The sequence below is a fragment of the Spathaspora passalidarum genome, assembly GCF_000223485.1.
Source record: "Spathaspora passalidarum NRRL Y-27907 unplaced genomic scaffold SPAPAscaffold_4, whole genome shotgun sequence".
Classification (NCBI taxonomy): domain Eukaryota; kingdom Fungi; phylum Ascomycota; class Pichiomycetes; order Serinales; family Debaryomycetaceae; genus Spathaspora; species Spathaspora passalidarum.
In genome coordinates this window covers 788,996-808,990 of record NW_006767428.1, presented here as the reverse complement: position 1 = coordinate 808,990, position 19,995 = coordinate 788,996, and the positions used below count along the sequence as shown (strand labels likewise).

General features: G+C 36.8%; 9 protein-coding genes across 9 annotated transcripts; 6 read left to right on the top strand and 3 right to left on the bottom strand. All coding sequences in view use genetic code 12, as the record gives it.

Moving 5' to 3' along the window:
• Window positions 1-1,262: 1,262 nt before the first annotated feature.
• Window positions 1,263-2,758, top strand: MIG1 (transcription factor; the record flags this gene model as incomplete). Its single annotated transcript, XM_007375475.1, has 1 exon — window positions 1,263-2,758. The coding sequence occupies one exon, from the start codon at window positions 1,297-1,299 to the stop codon at window positions 2,668-2,670; it is 1,374 nt and encodes a 457-aa protein (XP_007375537.1).
• Window positions 2,759-4,651: 1,893 nt separating this feature from the next.
• Window positions 4,652-5,989, top strand: XYL1.1 (xylose reductase; the record flags this gene model as incomplete). Its single annotated transcript, XM_007375474.1, has 1 exon — window positions 4,652-5,989. A coding segment is annotated over one exon (827 nt), but the record flags the coding sequence as incomplete, so codon positions are not given.
• A 1,083-nt stretch (window positions 5,990-7,072) lies between these two features.
• Window positions 7,073-9,571, top strand: XYL1.2 (xylose reductase; the record flags this gene model as incomplete). Its single annotated transcript, XM_007375472.1, has 1 exon — window positions 7,073-9,571. One exon carries the CDS (start codon window positions 7,125-7,127, stop codon window positions 8,076-8,078), a length of 954 nt encoding a protein of 317 aa, XP_007375534.1.
• SPAPADRAFT_138818 (uncharacterized protein) lies at window positions 8,233-9,429 on the bottom strand (the record flags this gene model as incomplete). The annotated part of the gene is made up of 1 exon (XM_007375473.1): window positions 8,233-9,429. The coding sequence occupies one exon, from the start codon at window positions 9,427-9,429 to the stop codon at window positions 8,233-8,235; it is 1,197 nt and encodes a 398-aa protein (XP_007375535.1).
• An 867-nt stretch (window positions 9,572-10,438) lies between the features above and the next one.
• Window positions 10,439-12,424, top strand: GYP8 (Gyp8p; the record flags this gene model as incomplete). Its single annotated transcript, XM_007375471.1, has 1 exon — window positions 10,439-12,424. One exon carries the CDS (start codon window positions 10,439-10,441, stop codon window positions 12,422-12,424), a length of 1,986 nt encoding a protein of 661 aa, XP_007375533.1.
• On the bottom strand, window positions 11,003-14,778 carry SPAPADRAFT_61338 (SAGA complex subunit; the record flags this gene model as incomplete). The annotated part of the gene is made up of 2 exons (XM_007375470.1): window positions 11,003-13,189; window positions 14,552-14,778. 2 exons carry the CDS (start codon window positions 14,733-14,735, stop codon window positions 12,489-12,491), a joined length of 885 nt encoding a protein of 294 aa, XP_007375532.1.
• A 402-nt stretch (window positions 14,779-15,180) lies between these two features.
• YNK1 (nucleoside diphosphate kinase) lies at window positions 15,181-15,575 on the bottom strand (the record flags this gene model as incomplete). The annotated part of the gene is made up of 1 exon (XM_007375469.1): window positions 15,181-15,575. A coding segment is annotated over one exon (395 nt), but the record flags the coding sequence as incomplete, so codon positions are not given.
• A 630-nt stretch (window positions 15,576-16,205) lies between these two features.
• Window positions 16,206-17,477, top strand: SPAPADRAFT_61334 (uncharacterized protein; the record flags this gene model as incomplete). Its single annotated transcript, XM_007375468.1, has 1 exon — window positions 16,206-17,477. The coding sequence occupies one exon, from the start codon at window positions 16,235-16,237 to the stop codon at window positions 17,315-17,317; it is 1,083 nt and encodes a 360-aa protein (XP_007375530.1).
• A 750-nt stretch (window positions 17,478-18,227) lies between these two features.
• Window positions 18,228-19,232, top strand: GRP2 (Grp2p; the record flags this gene model as incomplete). Its single annotated transcript, XM_007375467.1, has 1 exon — window positions 18,228-19,232. The coding sequence occupies one exon, from the start codon at window positions 18,228-18,230 to the stop codon at window positions 19,230-19,232; it is 1,005 nt and encodes a 334-aa protein (XP_007375529.1).
• Window positions 19,233-19,995: the final 763 nt, after the last annotated feature.

Below are 19,995 nucleotides of genomic sequence, written 5' to 3'. Positions count from 1 at the left end.
TGTTTTCAATGCATACTAAAAAAAAAGAGCAAGGGTGGTGGAGGTGGGCGTGCGGGCGCAGTTACAACAGTCCGCGAACGTGGGGAATATATCGTAATCTACAACAATTTCCTAATCTAAATTAAAATGAGCCAATTTTATGGAAATACCTGCCTTGGAAACTTTCTCTGGTTATCAGTACTAAAATTAGGGGAAACTAAAGATAGTGGGAAGGTGAACAAAACCAGAGATAAAATGAACAAACAAAAAAAAAAAACGTCTGGACTTTCTTTGTTTGATATTTTTTAGGAAAACCAGAACTAAAAAACAATACTAAATAATTATGCAAAGACCCCACCTTCCACCCTCCACCTGAATTATTCTAACTAATGCCCCATAAAAAATTTATTGTTTATTGTTTCTCCCCGATAAACTCCAACAGCTTAATTATTGAATTATTTTCGCAGGGAAGCTCGGAGGTATATTACCAACTGTGGAAACACAAGGTAGACCTCCTATAATCGGGAACACTTCCTCATCCCCTCCTTCTCTCCCCATTTAGTCCCCAGCCTGCATAACCGTTAGTGGAATCTTTTATTTTTATTTTGTTTTGTTTGTCCCCATCTCGGAAAAATTTTTCTTTTTATTCGTATGCGGCAATCAGGAAACGACTAAAAAAAAAAGCAAGCACAGATGCTAATAGTTATTGCGAGCAAGTTGTAAAACTTCGGTTAATATTCCAAGATTAAACTAATGAGATGCTTGTGAATTGCATGAGCTATTTTAAGGCCGCTAACGTAAGATGATATACACAGAAAAATGACACCATGTGATAGGTATAGGGGTTACATTTTTACCACATTTCCTTTTTATGCGGTTCGGAAAAACTATCCAAGTTTTTGTGATCCAAGTTACATAAAAACTGTGGAACTGTCCCGATTAGGAAGGGCTCTTCCAAACAGAAAAGAAAAAAGAAACGAGGGAATTTTTTATTTTTTCTGTGGTGTTTAATGCCGAAAATATAGATAACACGGGGGTGGAACCTAGTTGTTGTTAGGGAATAATAAAATATTTAATTATTTTTTTTGTTTTTTGGCAGTACTTACTCTGAGACATTTATTTTCTGGATATTTTTCCAAATGAAGGCTTTTTTTTTCTACTTTTTTTTTTTTTAAAAATATATTTCCCTGTTCCAATTTTTTTTTATTAATAGAAATACTGAGAAAGCGGATATATAAAGATTGTGGCCTGCCCTCGAATTTAAACTGTAAGTTTTTTTCCCTAGTCATATCGAATTATTGGTAAAAAATTTTAAAAATGATGCAAACTAAAGAGAAGAAGAATAAAGAAGATAGACCTTATAAGTGTACATTCTGTGAAAAAGCATTCCATAGACTAGAACATCAAACCAGACACATCAGAACTCATACTGGAGAAAAACCCCATGCTTGTACATTTACTGGGTGTACTAAACGATTTAGTAGATCAGATGAATTGACTAGACATTTACGAATCCACAATAATCCAACTAATAGAAAAAGAAAGAATAAAAATGAAGTTGTAAATGTCGTGGAGCCAATTCCTATTGGTTACCAACAGCAACCAAATGGATATCCAGTCTATTTTGTCCCACAACCTAACGGATATATGCAACCAGTTGTTCCCCAGCCACAACCAGGACAAATGATGCCAATTCAAGTCCAACCAATTCACATGCAACCACAACAATTACAACAACCACAAATCTCCAGACCTCAATCAGCTCAAGCTATTCCAATTCCAAACCATTATAAACAACAAGGGACAGCTGTATTTTCATTACCATCTTCCCCAACTAACTTTGTTCAACCACAACAACCATACCCACAACAACAAGTGCAACAACACCTTGCTAGCACAAGGCCGATGAATATGTCCAGAACTACTTCTTCTGAAGGATTAAAGTTACCACCTTTGAATCATTCACCACCTACCAGATTGATCTCTGTGGAATCTAACTCTAGCATCGGATCAATTAACAATTCTAGCGGTGTTTTCAGCCAAGCTAGTTCGACATCTCATTCATTAGGCACTTCTCCAGAAACTGCTTATCCACCAACAGTTGGCGCTACTACTCCTTCATTTACTAACTTGAATGATTACTTCCTGAGTAAAAACACAAGAATTTTTAATGCTAGTTCCACTTCCTTAAGCTCGTTAACAAGCAAACTTAGAGTTTCAAATTCTTCCAACAACTTAACTGCATTGCCAAGAATGATTACTCCTTTGAACAAGTCAAGTTCTCAATCTTCAAAAATTACAAAACAACAATCTTCTACATCATTAAACTTGGAATTTTTCCAACAATCTCAATTCAGAAAATCACGTCCAAACTCACCAACAATGGGCAGCAAACGTCAAGTACCTACTGGACCAACAACACAACAAGCACCATTTGTAATTTCACCAAACGATACCCCATTACAAACTCCAATTCAATCTCCACATTTACGTCCGGCATCTGCTGCTCCTCCATCTACTGGTTTCGATAGATTGTTGATTGCTGAAGCCACAGAAAAGTTGGCCAGTATTGCTAATAAGGGAACTACATTGCCTCCAATTAGATCTGTGTTAAGCTTCACTTCCTTGAAAGACTATCCTGAACCAGTAGTTCAGGATAAAAAGATGAATTTGAATAACATTTTACAATAAGCGGGTTTTACTACGTTTCGGTTTTGTATATTTTGGGTATCTTAATTTTGTATATGGGTAGGAATTTCTTAATAAAAATTGTATTATTATTATTATTACTGTAACCATTTTTTCTTTGAAGATGTAGAGAAGATTAGAAAGTTTGGGGGTGGGGTTTGATGATGGAGGAGGGGGCGGGGTCTTTTTCCGGAAATTTCTATTTGTTTTCAAGTTTTTCGGATAAAAAGAAAAAAATAGTTTCTTTTTTTTTTCGCATGTCAAGCTGAAAAATAAATTTCTTTTTAGGATCAGATTTGAATGTTTATGATCCGACCGGGAAAACTAAGCTTGCATATAGCTAAAATAAATAAAAAAGATGAATGATTGTAATTGAGTTGTGCTTTGTATGCCTGCACCCCTCTTACTAATCTGTATATTGTTCATATCCCCGGAAAAACTAACACATATATTGGAGGCAAAACAAGAACAAAAAAAAACCGTTATGTTTCATTAAATTTCCGCTCTTGGACCTTCTAGTAATTTTCCGAATTTCCCCAAGAATAATAAAGAAAATGATTAGAAAAAAAAAACTACAAGAAAATAAAGGTTTTGGCAGTACCCCAGTAGATTTTATGACGACGTCGAACTTTATGCGTCGTCCCCACTCTAATAATTTTTCCTCGAGTCACAAAGTTGGAAGATTATACACCTAAGATAAACGACCTTGTCGGAGCAATACCACGTTTTGTGGAGATATCACTTGGGATTATTCCGAAGTGTACAGACAGTTACCTAGACTATTCACCTGAAGGATCTTATAAAATATGAGGTTAGAAAAGGATCTGGTCGATATAGATACGAGATTCGAGATATTTCACACTTGGATATTATGTAGAGATCGGTTACACAGCAATTAAGTTGTGAAAGGTGTACCAGCTGCACCACCTTCCAGTGGCATCCTTCTATTTTTGACCTTCTTTCTCGGTCAAATTTCAAACAATAAAAATCGGAACGGCGAAATTGATACAATCTAAAAAAAACCCCAGATTGACGTTGGACCAAATTTTCAGCTGGAGTGCATATTAATTTTTAGCTTGCACAGATTTTTTTGTGTAATTGAAGGTTGAAGCGGAGAAATAATTGCGGGCTAACATATTGAGTGAATTTATTAGGGCGACCCCAGTAAAAATTGGCACCGCAACCAAAGATCGAGTGCCGCATTTGCTTACATATATGTGCATATATTCGAGATGTAAGACACCAGCCACAATTACTGCAACCATTGAGTATCTAGACTAAATCTACAGGGTTATAGAGAGTACATCATACATTTCATTTACTCATGCTCTTGAAACAAACAATAAAAAAATAAAGGAAGGTCACGTATCTGCGGACATTGAACTCCTCCCCTCACTTACACCTATTAAAATAATAATTTTTGCCCACACATTTTTTTTCTACACATCCACAAATTGCATCCTTTTAGCCAATTGAACTTTTCTCACTAACAAATTGTACAAAAGAAATTTTTGGTACGCAAAAATGACAGGAGGGGGGGTGGAGGGAGTTTCACAGTTGCCATGGGCCTGCTTTCATGCAATTCTTGTGATATCTTGGCCCTCCTCCACCCACGCACAAGACATCACACGTTGATGACAATGCCTGTAAACGTTTTACTTTCTATCTTGTGTCCCAAATAATGTGTAAGTTTTAAATTATTGCGAAGTTTTCCCAACGCGGAGGAAAATTGGCTTTAAGTATGGCTTTTGTGTAATCTCGGATGGGCCTTACTTGGGGCAAGGGAAAATATAATAATTTATTTTTTTTTGTCTCCTCCCCCACTGGTTTTTCAAACCGTTATAGTCTCAAAAGAAGTTCCAACCGTTCCTGGATAATTGCAGCGATGAAATTGAAAAAAAAATTTCACTGGGCTCAAGATCTGTATAAATAGGGGGTGAGATCTCCTCGATTTCAAATCAATTTTTTTCAATTCTCTTTCTTCACTACTCTTAAAACAGTAACACTTAATAAATACAGAAAATGGCTACTATTAAATTATCCTCAGGTCACTTGATGCCTTTAGTTGGTTTCGGTTGTTGGAAGGTCGACAACGCTACCGCTGCTGACCAAATCTACAACGCTATCAAGGCTGGTTACAGATTATTCGACGGTGCTGAAGATTACGGTAACGAAAAGGAAGTCGGTGACGGTTTAAAGAGAGCCATTGATGAAGGTCTCGTCAAGAGAGAAGAATTATTCATCACCTCTAAGTTATGGAACAACTACCACGACCCAAAGAACGTTGAAACTGCTTTAAACAGAACCTTATCCGATTTACAATTGGACTACGTTGATTTATTCTTGATCCACTTCCCAATTGCTTTCAAGTTCGTTCCATTAGAAGAAAAATACCCACCAGGTTTCTACTGTGGTGACGGTAACAACTTCCACTATGAAAATGTTCCATTATTGGACACTTGGAAGGCCTTGGAAAAGTTAGTTCAAGCTGGTAAGATCAAGTCTATCGGTATCTCTAACTTCCCTGGTGCTTTAATCTACGACTTGGTCAGAGGTGCTACCATCAAGCCAGCTGTTTTACAAATTGAACACCACCCATACTTACAACAACCAAAGTTGATTGAATACGTCCAAAAGCAAGGTATTGCTATTACCGCTTACTCTTCTTTCGGTCCTCAATCTTTCTTGGAATTGAACCAAAACAGAGCTTTAAACACCCCAACCTTGTTTGAACACGACACCATCAAGTCTATCTCTACCAGATTAAACAAGACCCCAGCTCAAGTCTTATTAAGATGGGCCACCCAAAGAAACATTGCTGTTATTCCAAAGTCTAACAACCCAGCTAGATTAGCTCAAAACTTGGACGTCACCTCTTTCGACTTGACCGAAGAAGACTTCAACGCTATCTCTGCTTTGGACATCAACTTGAGATTCAACGACCCATGGGACTGGGACAACATTCCAATCTTCGTTTAAGTTTGATTCTAGTTTATATATATAGTTATCGATTAGCATTAATAAAAGGAATCTTATTTAATTGGTTAAGTGTAGCAGTACATGAAAGGATATCACAATTAAATTTAATCAATAGTAGTAGTGGTAGGTGAAAGCAATAGTGGTGATAGGAGGTGGTACTAGTTGTGGCAATGGTAGCAATATTAATTGATACGGTAGTACTGTTGCATTAAGTAAGGATGTCCAATGCAAAAGTCACCAAATATTAGCTAGATGAGTCCCATATATATATATATATGTACAATAAAAGCAGACCACAAAAGTGGGCTAACAATAATTGAGTTCAAGTGACATAGTTAACTATGGCAAATGTAAGCTTGCAGATAGTGGAGGAAAATTGTCATATTTAAATAAAATATCAGATTGTTCTTCGGATTTAAACATACGCCTTAAGCTTAGAAAATATCGGTTTTAGATCAACCCATACTAACGGTTGCTGGATATTATTTAAACTCCACTGCCAAAGAAGAAGGTCAGAACGAATCCGGGAAGATTTGCGGAAATAATTTTGCAGGCGTTAGAACATAAATGTACAAGAAATCTCCTGATGCTCAATATTTTATATTGTTTCTGTCAAATCAGTTTACAACATGCACTTAAACAGAAATTGAATAATATCATGCTGCAAGTCGGCAAACAGTTACTACTTCTTGGACCTTCTTTTGGCTGCTAAAGAATTGAAACAATTCCAACCATGTGTTATAGTGTTTTACTTTATTTACTTTTAGCTCGGAAGTTTAATTAGTATACACGCCGTGTTTCTTTTTATTTCCTCTTACAATCATATACAATTTGCAAGCCAGTCTCCGTTGACAAGAGCCCCCTTTAATTATCACCCATTCGAATGAAATTTCAATTAAATAGAAGAGTCCAACAATAGAGGGATGTCCAATAAAAATATTAAGGTTCAGCCAATAACCGAAAATTTTTGTGAATTCCACATGATCACCTCTTTGCAATGTACATTTAAAATAAAATACCTCATAGTTAACAGACACGCCTCTGTAGTTTCTTCATAACGGATATTCGTTTCGACCTGAGTGTTTCAGAAAACTCTGTAGAAACATGTTATTACGAGGTGCATCACCAGGGAGGTTCTCACGTGCTCCCATAGTTAAGTGAGATTTTGAACATACGATTTTGACATAAGCAGAAAATATAATAATTTATTTTCTCATGCACTCCACTATTTTCGTAAAGGGTTTTTTGTTTCAAAGTTCTGCAAGAAGTTCCAACCGTTCTTTGTTGGTTGGAGCACAGTGGTATGAGGTGGAGGTGGAGATGGGGAGGACGAATTTTCCTGCAATCTGGGGAGCTCAAGATTCCTATAAATAGAGGTTGAATTGGCTCCCGATTAAAATCTATTTTTTGCAATCTTTCTTTCATCATTACTACTTACAAGTAAAACACACCCAAACAAACAAACACAATACAATAAAATGTCTTTTAAATTATCTTCAGGTTATGAAATGCCAAAAATCGGTTTTGGTACTTGGAAGATGGACAAGGCCACCATTCCTCAGCAAATTTACGATGCTATCAAGGGTGGTATCAGATCATTCGATGGTGCTGAAGATTACGGTAACGAAAAGGAAGTTGGTCTTGGTTACAAGAAGGCTATTGAAGACGGTCTTGTTAAGAGAGAAGATCTTTTCATTACCTCCAAGTTATGGAATAACTTTCATGACCCAAAGAATGTGGAAAAGGCTTTAGACAGAACTTTAGCTGATTTACAATTAGATTACGTCGACTTATTTTTAATTCATTTCCCAATTGCTTTCAAGTTTGTTCCATTAGAAGAAAGATACCCACCTTGCTTCTACTGTGGTGATGGTGACAACTTCCATTATGAAGATGTCCCATTATTGGAAACCTGGAAGGCTTTAGAAGCCTTGGTTAAGAAGGGTAAGATTAGATCACTTGGTGTTTCTAACTTCACTGGTGCTTTGTTGTTGGATTTACTTAGAGGTTCTACCATTAAGCCAGCTGTTTTGCAAGTCGAACATCATCCATACTTGCAACAACCAAGATTAATTGAATTTGCTCAAAAGCAAGGTCTTGTTGTCACTGCTTACTCTTCATTTGGTCCTCAATCTTTCACTGAATTGAACCAAAACAGAGCTAACAACACCCCAAGATTGTTTGACCACGAAGTTATCAAGAAGATTGCTGCTAGAAGGGGCAGAACTCCAGCTCAAGTTATCTTAAGATGGGCCACCCAAAGAAATGTCGTGATTATTCCAAAATCCGATACTCCAGAAAGATTGGTCGAAAACTTGGCTGTCTTTGACTTTGACTTAACTGAAGAAGATTTCAAAGAAATTGCCGCCTTGGACGCTAATTTGAGATTTAATGACCCATGGGACTGGGACCATATTCCAATCTTTGTTTAAATTTAATGTTTTGTTTAGATTTTATAGTTTTCACGATTGTTGCACCGATTGAATGAATTTTTGATGAATATTATACTTATAACCAGCAAGGTCAACGGTTCTTTTTACTATTGATATATAAACTAGAAAAATACATATAATTTTTTTTACAAATCTAGATCGAATCTAATACTGCTTCTCTTCCTAATACCAACAATTTCAATCTGGAAACAAAATCATCACGTTCTAAATATGCACCACACAATCTTCTCTTGCCTGTGAATTCGCTTCTAGAATGGAACACTCTCCAATTATCGAAAATCAAACATTGGCCAGGTTTCATTTGATACCAAAATTCATTCTTTGGATCACTGATAATGCGGACCCAATCTTTGATAGCCTTATAGAAACGAGGAACATCATCAGGATTATCCCAGTTATCCATGGTTGATCTATCACTTTGATTCCATCTCACCTGGACTAAATTACCTTGACTGTCGAGTTTAAACACTGGTTGAGGGACATCTGGTTGAATGCAAACCTTTTCTTCACCGGCAGAATGAGCAGGGACGGGGATCCGGCAGAGTAATTCATAGCTGTCAGGATATTCTTCTTTCAAGATCTGGGAACATTTGAATGCGTCCACTAATGAAGTTGTACCTCCAGTACCGTCATGGAACAAGAGATGGAATAATTGTAATCCTGGAGAATTAGACCAATAAGTTCCATCAGTATGAGAACTAATATCGAAGTTTGTGTATGCGGTATCAGCCTTGGCCAAATCAGAAGTGAAATCCCAAAATCCCCCATAATGGGTTGGTCTTATATAATTCAATTGTTCACATAATTTTTCAGTGTCTTCAGGGGTCACTGGAACATTATTGATTAAACAGAATCCATATTTCCAGAGTTTCAAACTCCAATCCTTAATAGCCTCTTCATTATCGGTTTCTTCAGAAGAATTCATGACATTGGAGTACTCAACTTGAGGCAAGTCATTCTCAATATCGGCCACTTGCCATAACTGGCGGCTTAATAGCTCGGTTTCTCCTTTTAATTTCTTCAGTAATGGAATTAAACGTGGATTATAGGAGTGAACTCTTAACCAATGGAAATCATAAGTTGATAAATGATCTTCTTGATTCCATACAATGTCAATATCAGAGTTGCCCACGGTGACGTTCTTGGGTGCAATGTGATCGTCGATAGTTGCAGCACTGGCAAGTTTTTGTTTAGTTGTAGGAAAGTAACATGTTGAACAATGGCAATTGTCGCGGAGCCAAATATAGTGATATTTGGAAGTTTTTCCGTCGGACCAAGTAAGTTCAAGTTGGTCGTTTCCTTGATTGGTTGCAGTTACTGTAAAGTTCATAATAAATGAATTGATTCGTGGAGTAGAAACACGTTGAGTCAGAGTAATCCTTTTTTCTTTTTTTTTTCCGCCTTTTAAATGAATCATTTGGTTGATTGGTCTACCCCACACTCGGTCGGCTCTTTCTGTTTATGGAATCTTTTCTTAGATTTTTGACCCTGGATTTGACACACAATTATATTCTAGGTGGAGTTGACATTTTTTCTTGATACAATTGGTGATAATTCGTTTACTTAGTGAGCATATAAATTTTGCGTTTTGTAAAGCATTTATTTAATCTGCATAAATTTATCCCAGAACAAACCTACATTGACATTTTAAATTGTACTCCATTGACTTGTTAAACAATCAAAAATGTAGTTAGCATCCAAAACTGTAGTTTCTTTTCAAACAGAACAAACAATAGGTTTCTATTGTGTAGCAAACCAAAGAAAATCTATCATAAATTAAACAAAATCTATTTTAGGAAAATACATTTGATGAAACATACTATCCATAGAACACACATACTGACATCACTATCAATTACAGTCATGCACAACTTTTGGTACTAGCAGAAAGTCACTTTTGCCACCATAAGTTGATGTATGAATGCGGCTCCTTCCCAAATAAGTAACATGGTCCTGTGCGACTTATCAATTAGTTGAATGTGATGATGGCCCAGACAAAAATGAGCAGTTTCAGGGGAAATACAAAACTATTATACCATCACATAAAAACGCAACAACAACAAACCAGACAACTAATACATCAAATTGAACTTGCTACTTTAAGCATTCTACACTTTTTTTTTGTCAATTTATTTTGCTAAATTTTAACACTGAATAGCTGAAGACTTTAGAAAAAGACAATGTCAACGGTTGTTTCAGAGCCTCATCTGCAACCACCCCAACCTTCAGCTATACCTCCTGATCATAGTCCCTGTTCAGTCACTCCAAGTATCAGTATTGATGAAACAAAATCTGCTTATGCTATACACCTGTCGTCACTGAACCCTGATTGGGTCAACATGGACTCAGATACCCTTGGAAAATCACTTTATAAAAATGAGGAGCTTCCTTTGAATGACAACATCAGAGGATTGAAAGCTAAAGCCATAAGGGAAGCAACTCAACGGAATACCAATAGCGATGAAATTTTGGAATTGTTGAGTGAGTTACTGAGGTCAACTGATGGATTAATCAACAATGAATTAAGATCCAAAGTTTGGCCTGTCTTATTAGGAATTGAAGATAAAACAAAGTCTAATACGTCTGAAGGATCTTTATTGGATACAAATGGCGGATTATTTACTAATGCTTCACCATTTCTTGATGAATTGAATTGTATTGACTTGCCACCTCACAAGGATGAAGATCAGGTCAAGTTAGATATCCAACGTTCCTTCACAATCTTGAACCATATACAATCATTACAGCATCCACCTTATTTCCCCAGTGAGAATTCTTATACTACAATAGTTAGTCCCTCTGATGTTCAAAATCTCAAGAAATACTTGTCGAATTTGATTATCAAGTTGTTAAGGAAATATCCTTGTTTGAATTACTACCAAGGATATCATGATATTGCCAGTGTGATTCTATTAGTGTGTTACATCCCTGGAAATGATACAGAAGACAAAGAAAAGACAGAGAATGATAATGAATACGACATTAATGAGGAACTAGCATTTAAAATATTGGAAAAAATAACCCTATTTCACTTGCGAGATTATATGGTTCATGATATAGCATTATCCATAGACCATTTAAGGTTGATACCCACCCTTCTCGAAAACCTTGATATTGAATTATTTGAACTAATCAAACAAACTTCAAATTGCTATGTCCAATCGGATGGGCTATACTACGATTATAAGTTTTACCAAGGTATATCATCAATATTGACTATGTTTTCCCATGATTTATCCAATCTCACTCAAATTCTAACTGTTTGGGATTTTAGTCTAAGTTATAATTCGGTGCTAATTAATATGTACTTGTACACTTCAGCATTATTAATTTTCAAAAACCGGATATTTGAAAAGTGTAATGTTGAAGAACAAGATAGAGAAGATTTGGATTATGAAGACATTGATTCTGATTTGGTTCATAATGCAATTTCTCCCACCAATTTGTTTGATAGCTTAAGCGATGTCGATTTAATCAAGATTTTAAACAAGACCAGAAATATAGTTCAAGATTTCCCCATGGATAAACTAACCAATTGTGCAGATACATTTGCCAATTGGTTTAGTGAATATAATAAATCATCGGTGCTTTTAAACACATCCAATTTATACATTCCCAAAAGAGAGAAATTTACAAAGTATCGAAATTTAATAATCAACACAATTGGCGACGATCCTATAGAGTTGACCAAGCTCGTTGATTTACAAGATTCGGAGATTTCTCGACAAACTTCCGATGATTTGGCATTCCAGCACAAGATCCTTTTACAACAAGAAGAGCTCAACAACTCTATAATGACGGACACATCTGCAGGACAATCGGACATGTTTGCATCGGACACCAATACATTACATACCTCCTTATCAATACACCGGATCACATCATCGATGCTATTCAAGAAATTGTTTAGTCGTGAAGATGCAAATGAAGACGACAAGAAAGTCATCAGGAGGAGGAAGGATTCGTGGGTTTCCAGGAATATATATAAGATAAGCATAACCATTGGGTTCATTGGCATTTTGGTACATTTCTTATTAAAAAATAATCCTCAATACCAAAATTTACTATCGAAATTATTTAATGGAGGCCGTAATGCTATTCCAATAGGAAAATTGTCTCCATTGGTTATACTAAACTATGAACCGATTAACACCATCACCAGTGAGTTGAGTACCATTGGCGATGAAATATTTGGAGACATAGGTAATGCTTTTAATGAAATGTTTTGTTTTATTAAGGAGTCAGAGATGGTAAATTCAGGGATATCTATTGGGCAAGTTGGGTTGGGTAATTTAAAGAATACAATTTATGGATTTACGACGTAATAGACAGATCTAGTCTTTTTCTATTTTTAATTTAATTTTAGTTTTTAATTTTAATGTTACATAATTATATCCCTTCAAAGTCAATTTCGTAGACTAATACTGCATCAGTGTAGGTTCCATGACCCCAGCCTCTGTTACCACTGGCACTTACCATGAACCTTCCAGTTTGATCCACATACAATTGACTCAAAGTACCACCGTTATGTCCAGGAATAATCAAGAATGGAGTAGCTTGTTTCTTGACATTAATGCTGGTGTTGGCCAATGAATCATACAAGGACAAATTATATAATCTGATATTATCATTGGAGCCACAAAGCAAGAAATTACTATTAGGCATGGTGGAAATGGCACTGACCGGACCACTTATAGTGGGGAATTGTAACAATTTGGAAACATTAGGGATGTGCGTGTGTGAATGATGATAGGTTCCCGCACCATGGGTAGCCCGTTTATATGGCATACGGATGGAAAACTCTTCCACAGTGCTATTCCGTCGACCAACGTAGATGTATTCACCGTCATTGGACCATGTCAGCGTCATACACCACGGTGGGGTGTTTTCTGAGACCCCAAGACGGAGTACGGGTTCGGGAGTACGGACATCCCAGAGATTGATGGTTCCGTCGATACTTGATGACATGAATATGTTGTCATTGGTGTAAGTTTTGGTATTGAAACTTGGTTTGTGGGTGACAGATTTGTCTTGTGCTTCTTGGATAGTTTTCTTTTCATTGTCCTTGTTATCATCTTCATCATCATCTTCTTCGAATAATGAATCAATCTCACTATCGTCATTCTTTTCTTCGTCATCTTGGAAAGTTAAAACCACATCTCCCAAACCTTGAGGGCGGTATTGGATATTGGAAATCTGTCCAGAACTTCCGGAGAATTTAACAACCGTTTTTCCAGTATTTAAATCCCAATATCGGATAGTCTTGTCCCAAGACCCACTCAAGAATTTATCCTGTTCTTGATTTAATCGTAACACACTTACGGCATTGACATGTCCATCTGAACTCAGCTTATTACCTTCAGCTTTCTTACCATGACTGAAATAATGGTGAATTGCTCCTTCATTATATCTCATAGTATATAACGATATCCCACCTGATAACAACCCAGAAAGACACCAGTATCCATTTCGTTCCACGTCTAATGAATATACTGGATTCACTTTCGGTTCATAACTGACTGACCCTGTTGAGAAATCACTTTCTTTAAGTTTAGGATTGGAACTCATTAGTTGTTTACGAGTTAATGGTTGTTCGTTTTCCCAATATGAACAAATAACACCTCCATTAGTTAGCGAATCGGGAAGATTATGCTTCTGGGCAGTGGTAAGAGGAGCCTTACCTTGGATTGACGCTATGAAATCGTATTTACGAATAAACCCATCTTCTCCACCTGTAAGAATCCATTTTGGGCCTGCAGTGAATGCAAGGGAATGACATTGGGAGGTGTATGGAATAGCTGTTTGTGGAACTATATCGAACTCAGTGGCACGTTTAGCCTTGAGGATTACTCGTTCTCGGAAAGTTAAACTAGATTCATCTATTTGTGGTGATGGCGATTTAGCAGGCGCCGGAGTTGGTGATTTAGGTACTGCTTTTTCCTTTTCTTGTTCTGGTTCTTGTTCTTGCTGATCGTTAGAATCCGCTTGTGGCTGTGAACCAATCTCATTATCGTCCACATCCATTTTGTCTGATGATGGTTCCTCCTCTTTAACTTCTGGCTCTTGAAGTTCTGCTTCTGTCTTTTCAAGACTTGATATTGGGACTTCTGGGGATGTAGGTGCCGGGGCTGAATCCGCCTCGGGCTTTACTTCACCTAGTAAGAAGTCATCTTCGTTGGAGCGGTTATCATCTATAAGTTCGGAAGGTAACGACGTTGCTTCAATCTCCTTTGCTTCTTCATCTTGGGTTTCTTTTGCGTCTTCGAATTTTTCAAAGTCGTCGTCTTCACCATCGCCATCGCCATCACCTTCCTCTTCTTCTTCGTCGTCTTCCTCGTCTTCTTCTTCTACTTGTTCTTCTTCTTCTTCTTCTTCTTCGTCGTCGTCCTCTTCGTCTTCTTCATCTTCGTCCTCACCTTCTTCACCGTCTTCCTCCTCTTCGTCTTCATCATCTTCGTCCTCGTCGCCTTCGCCATCTTCGTCATTCATGTCCTCGTCGTCGTCGTCATTTCCCTGTTGCACATTGTCATCCATGTTGTAGTCTTCTTGTTCTTCAGGCTGCTGTTCTTCTTCTTCTTCCTCCATATCTTCATCGTCTTGGATGTTGAAGAGATCATCCTGTTCAATTGACGCCATTATATGTATTTTTGTGGGGAGAGATTGATCGTGTTGCTGCTTTGATTTTGACTCAATTTATGTTTATTTTAGGTTTATTATTTTTTTTTCAGTGCGTGGAGAGAGTGTAGCCAAATCTTGAGTAGCTAAAATGGAAATCAACATAACGTCTGCAATTGTTTAAACAACTCAATTGGGAAACTAGAATCAAGATCATCTAGCTAATGATCATATTGATTAATTACCCACACGCAATTGCTATGCAACTGACCTTTATAGCAGCAGGAAACAAGTATAACATACACAGAAAAAGAGATGAGATGGACAATTGAAAGTACGAAACGTGTATTTTTAAACTATATAAACAAAACTAATATATAAACAATTTGCTTTTAGTCAACACATTTATTCGTAGATCCAACCGAATAAAGCTGGCTTGTATTCAACCAATTCTTCCTTCTTGAACCATAAGGCAATTTCCTTTTGAGCAGATTCAACAGAGTCAGAACCGTGACAGACGTTTCTACCCATGTCAATAGCAAAGTCACCTCTGATGGTACCTGGAGCAGAAGCTAATGGGTTGGTGGCACCCAAGATAGCACGACCTTGCTTGACAACATCCTTACCTTCCCAGACAGTGGCTAAGACTGGACCGGATAACATGTAGGATAATAAACTTGGGAAGAATGGCTTTTCTTGCAAGTCAGAGTAGTGGGTTCTCAAGAGAGATTCGGTTGGTTGAACCAACTTGATACCAACTAACTTGTAACCTCTGTTTTCGAATCTACCTAAGATAGCAGAGATTAAACCTCTTTGGACACCATCTGGCTTGATAGCAATAAAAGTTCTTTCGTCAGACATTGTTGATTATTTGGACAATTGATGTAACTGATGAAGAAAGAGAAAGAAAGGGAGGAAATTAATTTTGAAATTTTTGAAAATTTTTCTAACGACTTATTGGACAACAAAAAAAAAAAATAAAACCTTCCATCGTTTTACTCTGCGTGCGTGCGTGCGGGCGGTACTAGACTCCGTGTGTAATTTTTACCATCAACCATGCCCAATGACACAGAAACAAAGTGGGACAAACAGACTGTTACACAGATATGTGGTGTGATCGATACTACGTAGGCAATTTTTACTGTAATTAGTTCTTTTTTTAATTAGTTTGGCTAGAGCTTTGGCTACTCGCAATATTTAACACCCATGTTTCAGTTGTGAAACTAGTGCTAACATTGCTATGTACTAACCCAAATTTCAATCATTACAAACGACATTTACTCAGTTGTTTTTATGCCAAGATATGATTGAGATCTCCATTAATTTCAGCTGTGTATTTTCCATGAGTTCACCATATCTCCACGTTTAGTGCAGTCCCACACAGAAAAGATATAGCTAAGCTCGATCTTTGTTCTTGATACTCTCCAACCAACAAAATATAAAGTGCGCGCAATCAATGTTGCAAATTGCCACCCTTCTTTTTCCCAATCATTTTGGAAGTACAGTACAACTAACATCTAATGGTTTTCGATTCAGAAATTCTCAACTACAAGGCATATGCCTATAGTGATGCCAACCATCCCGTGGAATTGGTTGATGATTCAATCAAATTAGTCAAGTCCGCCAGTGGCGAAGGTTATACAGTCCCTGCAAACAACATCCTCGTTAAGATTCATTATGCGGCACTTAACCCCGTCGACATCAAATTGCACCACTTGGCATTTGGAATCACATCATTATTCAACCCAAAAAAGGGGATTGGCAAGGACTATTGTGGGGAAGTAGTTGCTGTTGGATCTGAAGCCAATACCACTGTTAAAGTAGGGGATTTCATCCTGGGATTGTATTTCCCCGTTCATGCCAAAGGTACAGTCAGCCAATACCTTATGCTAGATACTACGAAGAAGGACGAAAGAGTTTTCACCACCGTTGCCTCAAACCTTTCCCTCGCCGAATCCGCCAGTTGGCCATCCGTGTTGGGAACCGCAATGTGCATGCTTAAAGGACTTGAATTCAAGGATAAAAAGGTACTTGTGTTGGGTGGGGCAACTTCGGTGGGAAGAAGTGTTATTCAACTTTTGCGTAGTGGTGGTGCCAAGGAAATAGTAGCTACCTGTTCTCCTCGTTCGGAAAAGATTGTTAAAGAACTTGGGGCAGCTTCTACAATCGACTATCATTCAAACTTGCTTAATCCAGTGTTGGAATCCGTTAAAATGACAGGCGAGTTTAATTATGTTATTGATTGTTGTGGTGGTGATGATTTGTTTAGCAATATATCAACAATTTTACAAAAAGGAGGCACATACAATACCATTGTTGGTGATCGTTCAGGATCCTCCGTTTATATCATGCTTATTTCGATATTTATGGGAATGTCTAGAGTCATTGCTTCTAAGCTTGGATTTCTCTCTTATACCTACAATTATTTGTTTCTAGATCCAGGGTTCAATTTCCCCGAAGAAGCAAAGAAACTTCTTGAAAATGGTGATGTTAAAGTAGATATTGATCATATTTACAAATTTGAAGAATTTAACGAAGGACTAAAGAAATTGGAACTGGGAAATTATTCAGGTAAAATTGTTATCCAAATCACAGATCATTAGAATAATACAATTCTACTTATATAGCTTGTATTTAGTTGAAACATTGAAATAGTTGATTTCTTTCTCTCCTCGTATTTTAACTCCAATGATCCACTCATTCCTTTTTTTTTGTCATAGGTCTCTCAATGCTATATACACTTACATACAACTTTTATCAACCAAGTCCAAGCCACAGAAACAAAGCTATTTGCTAACTATTTTGCAAGTTGAATTTGTGTCTTTGAAACGACATTTGACTTTATAATGCTCAAGCTTAGGAGTACACTCATAATACCAGGATTAACTATTACTAATAACAAATCCCCACTTCTAGTGGCTTCCACAATTTACAGACATTGTAGATAAGCTCCATTGCAATGATATATTGATACCACTGGAGCTATGTTCTATAGATTACTAATAACTGAATGTTTGGTATTACAGTCAACCCCCGCGCAACCGTGTTAACCATACGTATACTACTTACATAGGTTCACAATTACTAAGCAATTGGTTTGTAAGCAATTCTACTTGCTACTGTTTCTGCTGGGTGGCTTTTTTTTTTGCAGCTACTCCACCTGTAATGGTTGCACTATATGATCGTAATGGAGATAAGATTGGATAGGGAATACTTGCATTCAAGCAGTCTAACTCCGGCCATAAGCTTATTTCCGGGTGCAAAAAAATATTATGCAGATACGGTATTAACATTACAAATCAGCCGCATTTAACCACTAGTAGTGATATCAAACTTATTTGCAGCTAAACTACAGTTTAATAGTAGAATTAAATTGGCACTTTTTGTTAGAATAATACATTTGTAAAACTATAAATATGTATTCATCGCACTTACTTAATCATCTTTCGTTCTCTTCATTCATCAATTAAAACAAATCAACTTAATTAAATACAAAAAAAAATACTCCATATAATGACTTCCACCTCAGTTTTCGTTTCTGGTGCAAATGGTTTCATTGCCCAACATGTTGTCAAGGAATTACTCTCTAAGGGATATACCGTTATTGGTTCAGTCAGATCAGAAGCGAAAGGTGAAGAATTAAAGTCTTTGGTCAAGAATGATAATTTCTCTTATGAAATTGTTGCTTCACTTACTGAAGAAGGTGCTTTTGATGAGGTTCTCAAGAAACATCCTGAAGTTACTGTTTTTTTACATACAGCTTCCCCATTCTCATTCTCAGTTGAAGATGTTGAAAAAGATTTAATGAAACCTGCTATTAATGGTACTCTTAATGCCCTTAATGCTATTAAGAAGTATGGTCCTCAAATTAAGAAAGTGGTGATTACTGCTTCAGCTGTTGCAAATTTCGGTTTTGGTCCTCATTTTGATGCTGAAAAAGTCTACAATGAAGATGACTGGAACCCAATTACATATAAAGAAAGCTTGGAAAACTCTTTCTTTGGATACTTTGGTTCGAAGAAATATGCTGAGTTGGCTGTACACGATTTCATGGCTAAGGAGACTGTCAATTTTGATATTTCTTTCATCAATCCACCTTATGTTTTTGGTCCTCAAGCTTATGTTGTTAAGGATAAAGCTAATTTGAATCTTTCTAACGAGGTCATCAACCGTGTTGTTAAGTTAAGTAAAGATGATACCATTCCTGCTGAAGGTAGTGTGTTCGTTGATGTTCGAGATGTAGCTCGTGCTCATTTAGTTGCTTTTGAAAATGATGAAACGGTCAACAAAAGATTGCTAACTATTGCTGGTAGATATACTCTTGATACTATTGCCAATATCATTAACAGATATTTCCCCAGTACTACAGTTCCCAAAGGAGATGAATCAAGAAATGACGAAATTTACAAGAATGTTCACAAGTATGACAATTCAAGAACTAATAAGCTTCTTGGATTTGAATATACATCTCTTGCGGACACCATATTCGATACTGTTGAACAAATTTATAATGCTTAGGCTACTAGTATAGTTAGATGTTAATAGTTAATTGAATGTTTTGGTACTGAAACACGAGTATAATTTTAGATGCGCGTAGATTAGACAACACTGAGACCCTGTTTAAATATCAGGCTATATCTGCTTATCATGTGATAGGTAATAAATCACTGTTAGTATTTGACAAACCTAAAATTTCGCGACCTTAGCCACACCATCGGGCTACAGTTGACACATTTCGTGTTGCAAAAAGTTAGACAATGGAGATTAACACAAAATAAATGGAATCACAATTAAAGATTTGGCGATGTTTTTATGGTTCAATAAGCGAAAGAGATATAAAGTCTCAATTGGGACCAAATCTGTAAAACTATAGTGTTGTTTTTTTTTTCAATACAAAACCGCGACTGTAAAATAAAAAATATATTATTGCATTTACAGGTTACACCTAGTTTAATTGTTTCGTATGCAGGGGATTTTTTTCCAATTAACCAGATCTACAGATTGGCACGACCTAAAATGCAAACACCAAGTAATGCTCCCCTTTTTGTTTACAAACAACCAAAAGTATTTATTTTTTTTTTTGCTTTGTTCAGAGCCACGAAAAATCCTTGTTTAAACGCCAACTGGGAAAAGGCAGCAATTCACCACACTCCCGTCGGATACTACTAACCTGTAAAGAATTTATCACTTGTTTCCATTGCGACTTTGAATTTCACAATTTCAGTTCAATCTTCTTTCTTTACCTTTTCAAATTATAGAGTGTCAATACCAAAACAGACCG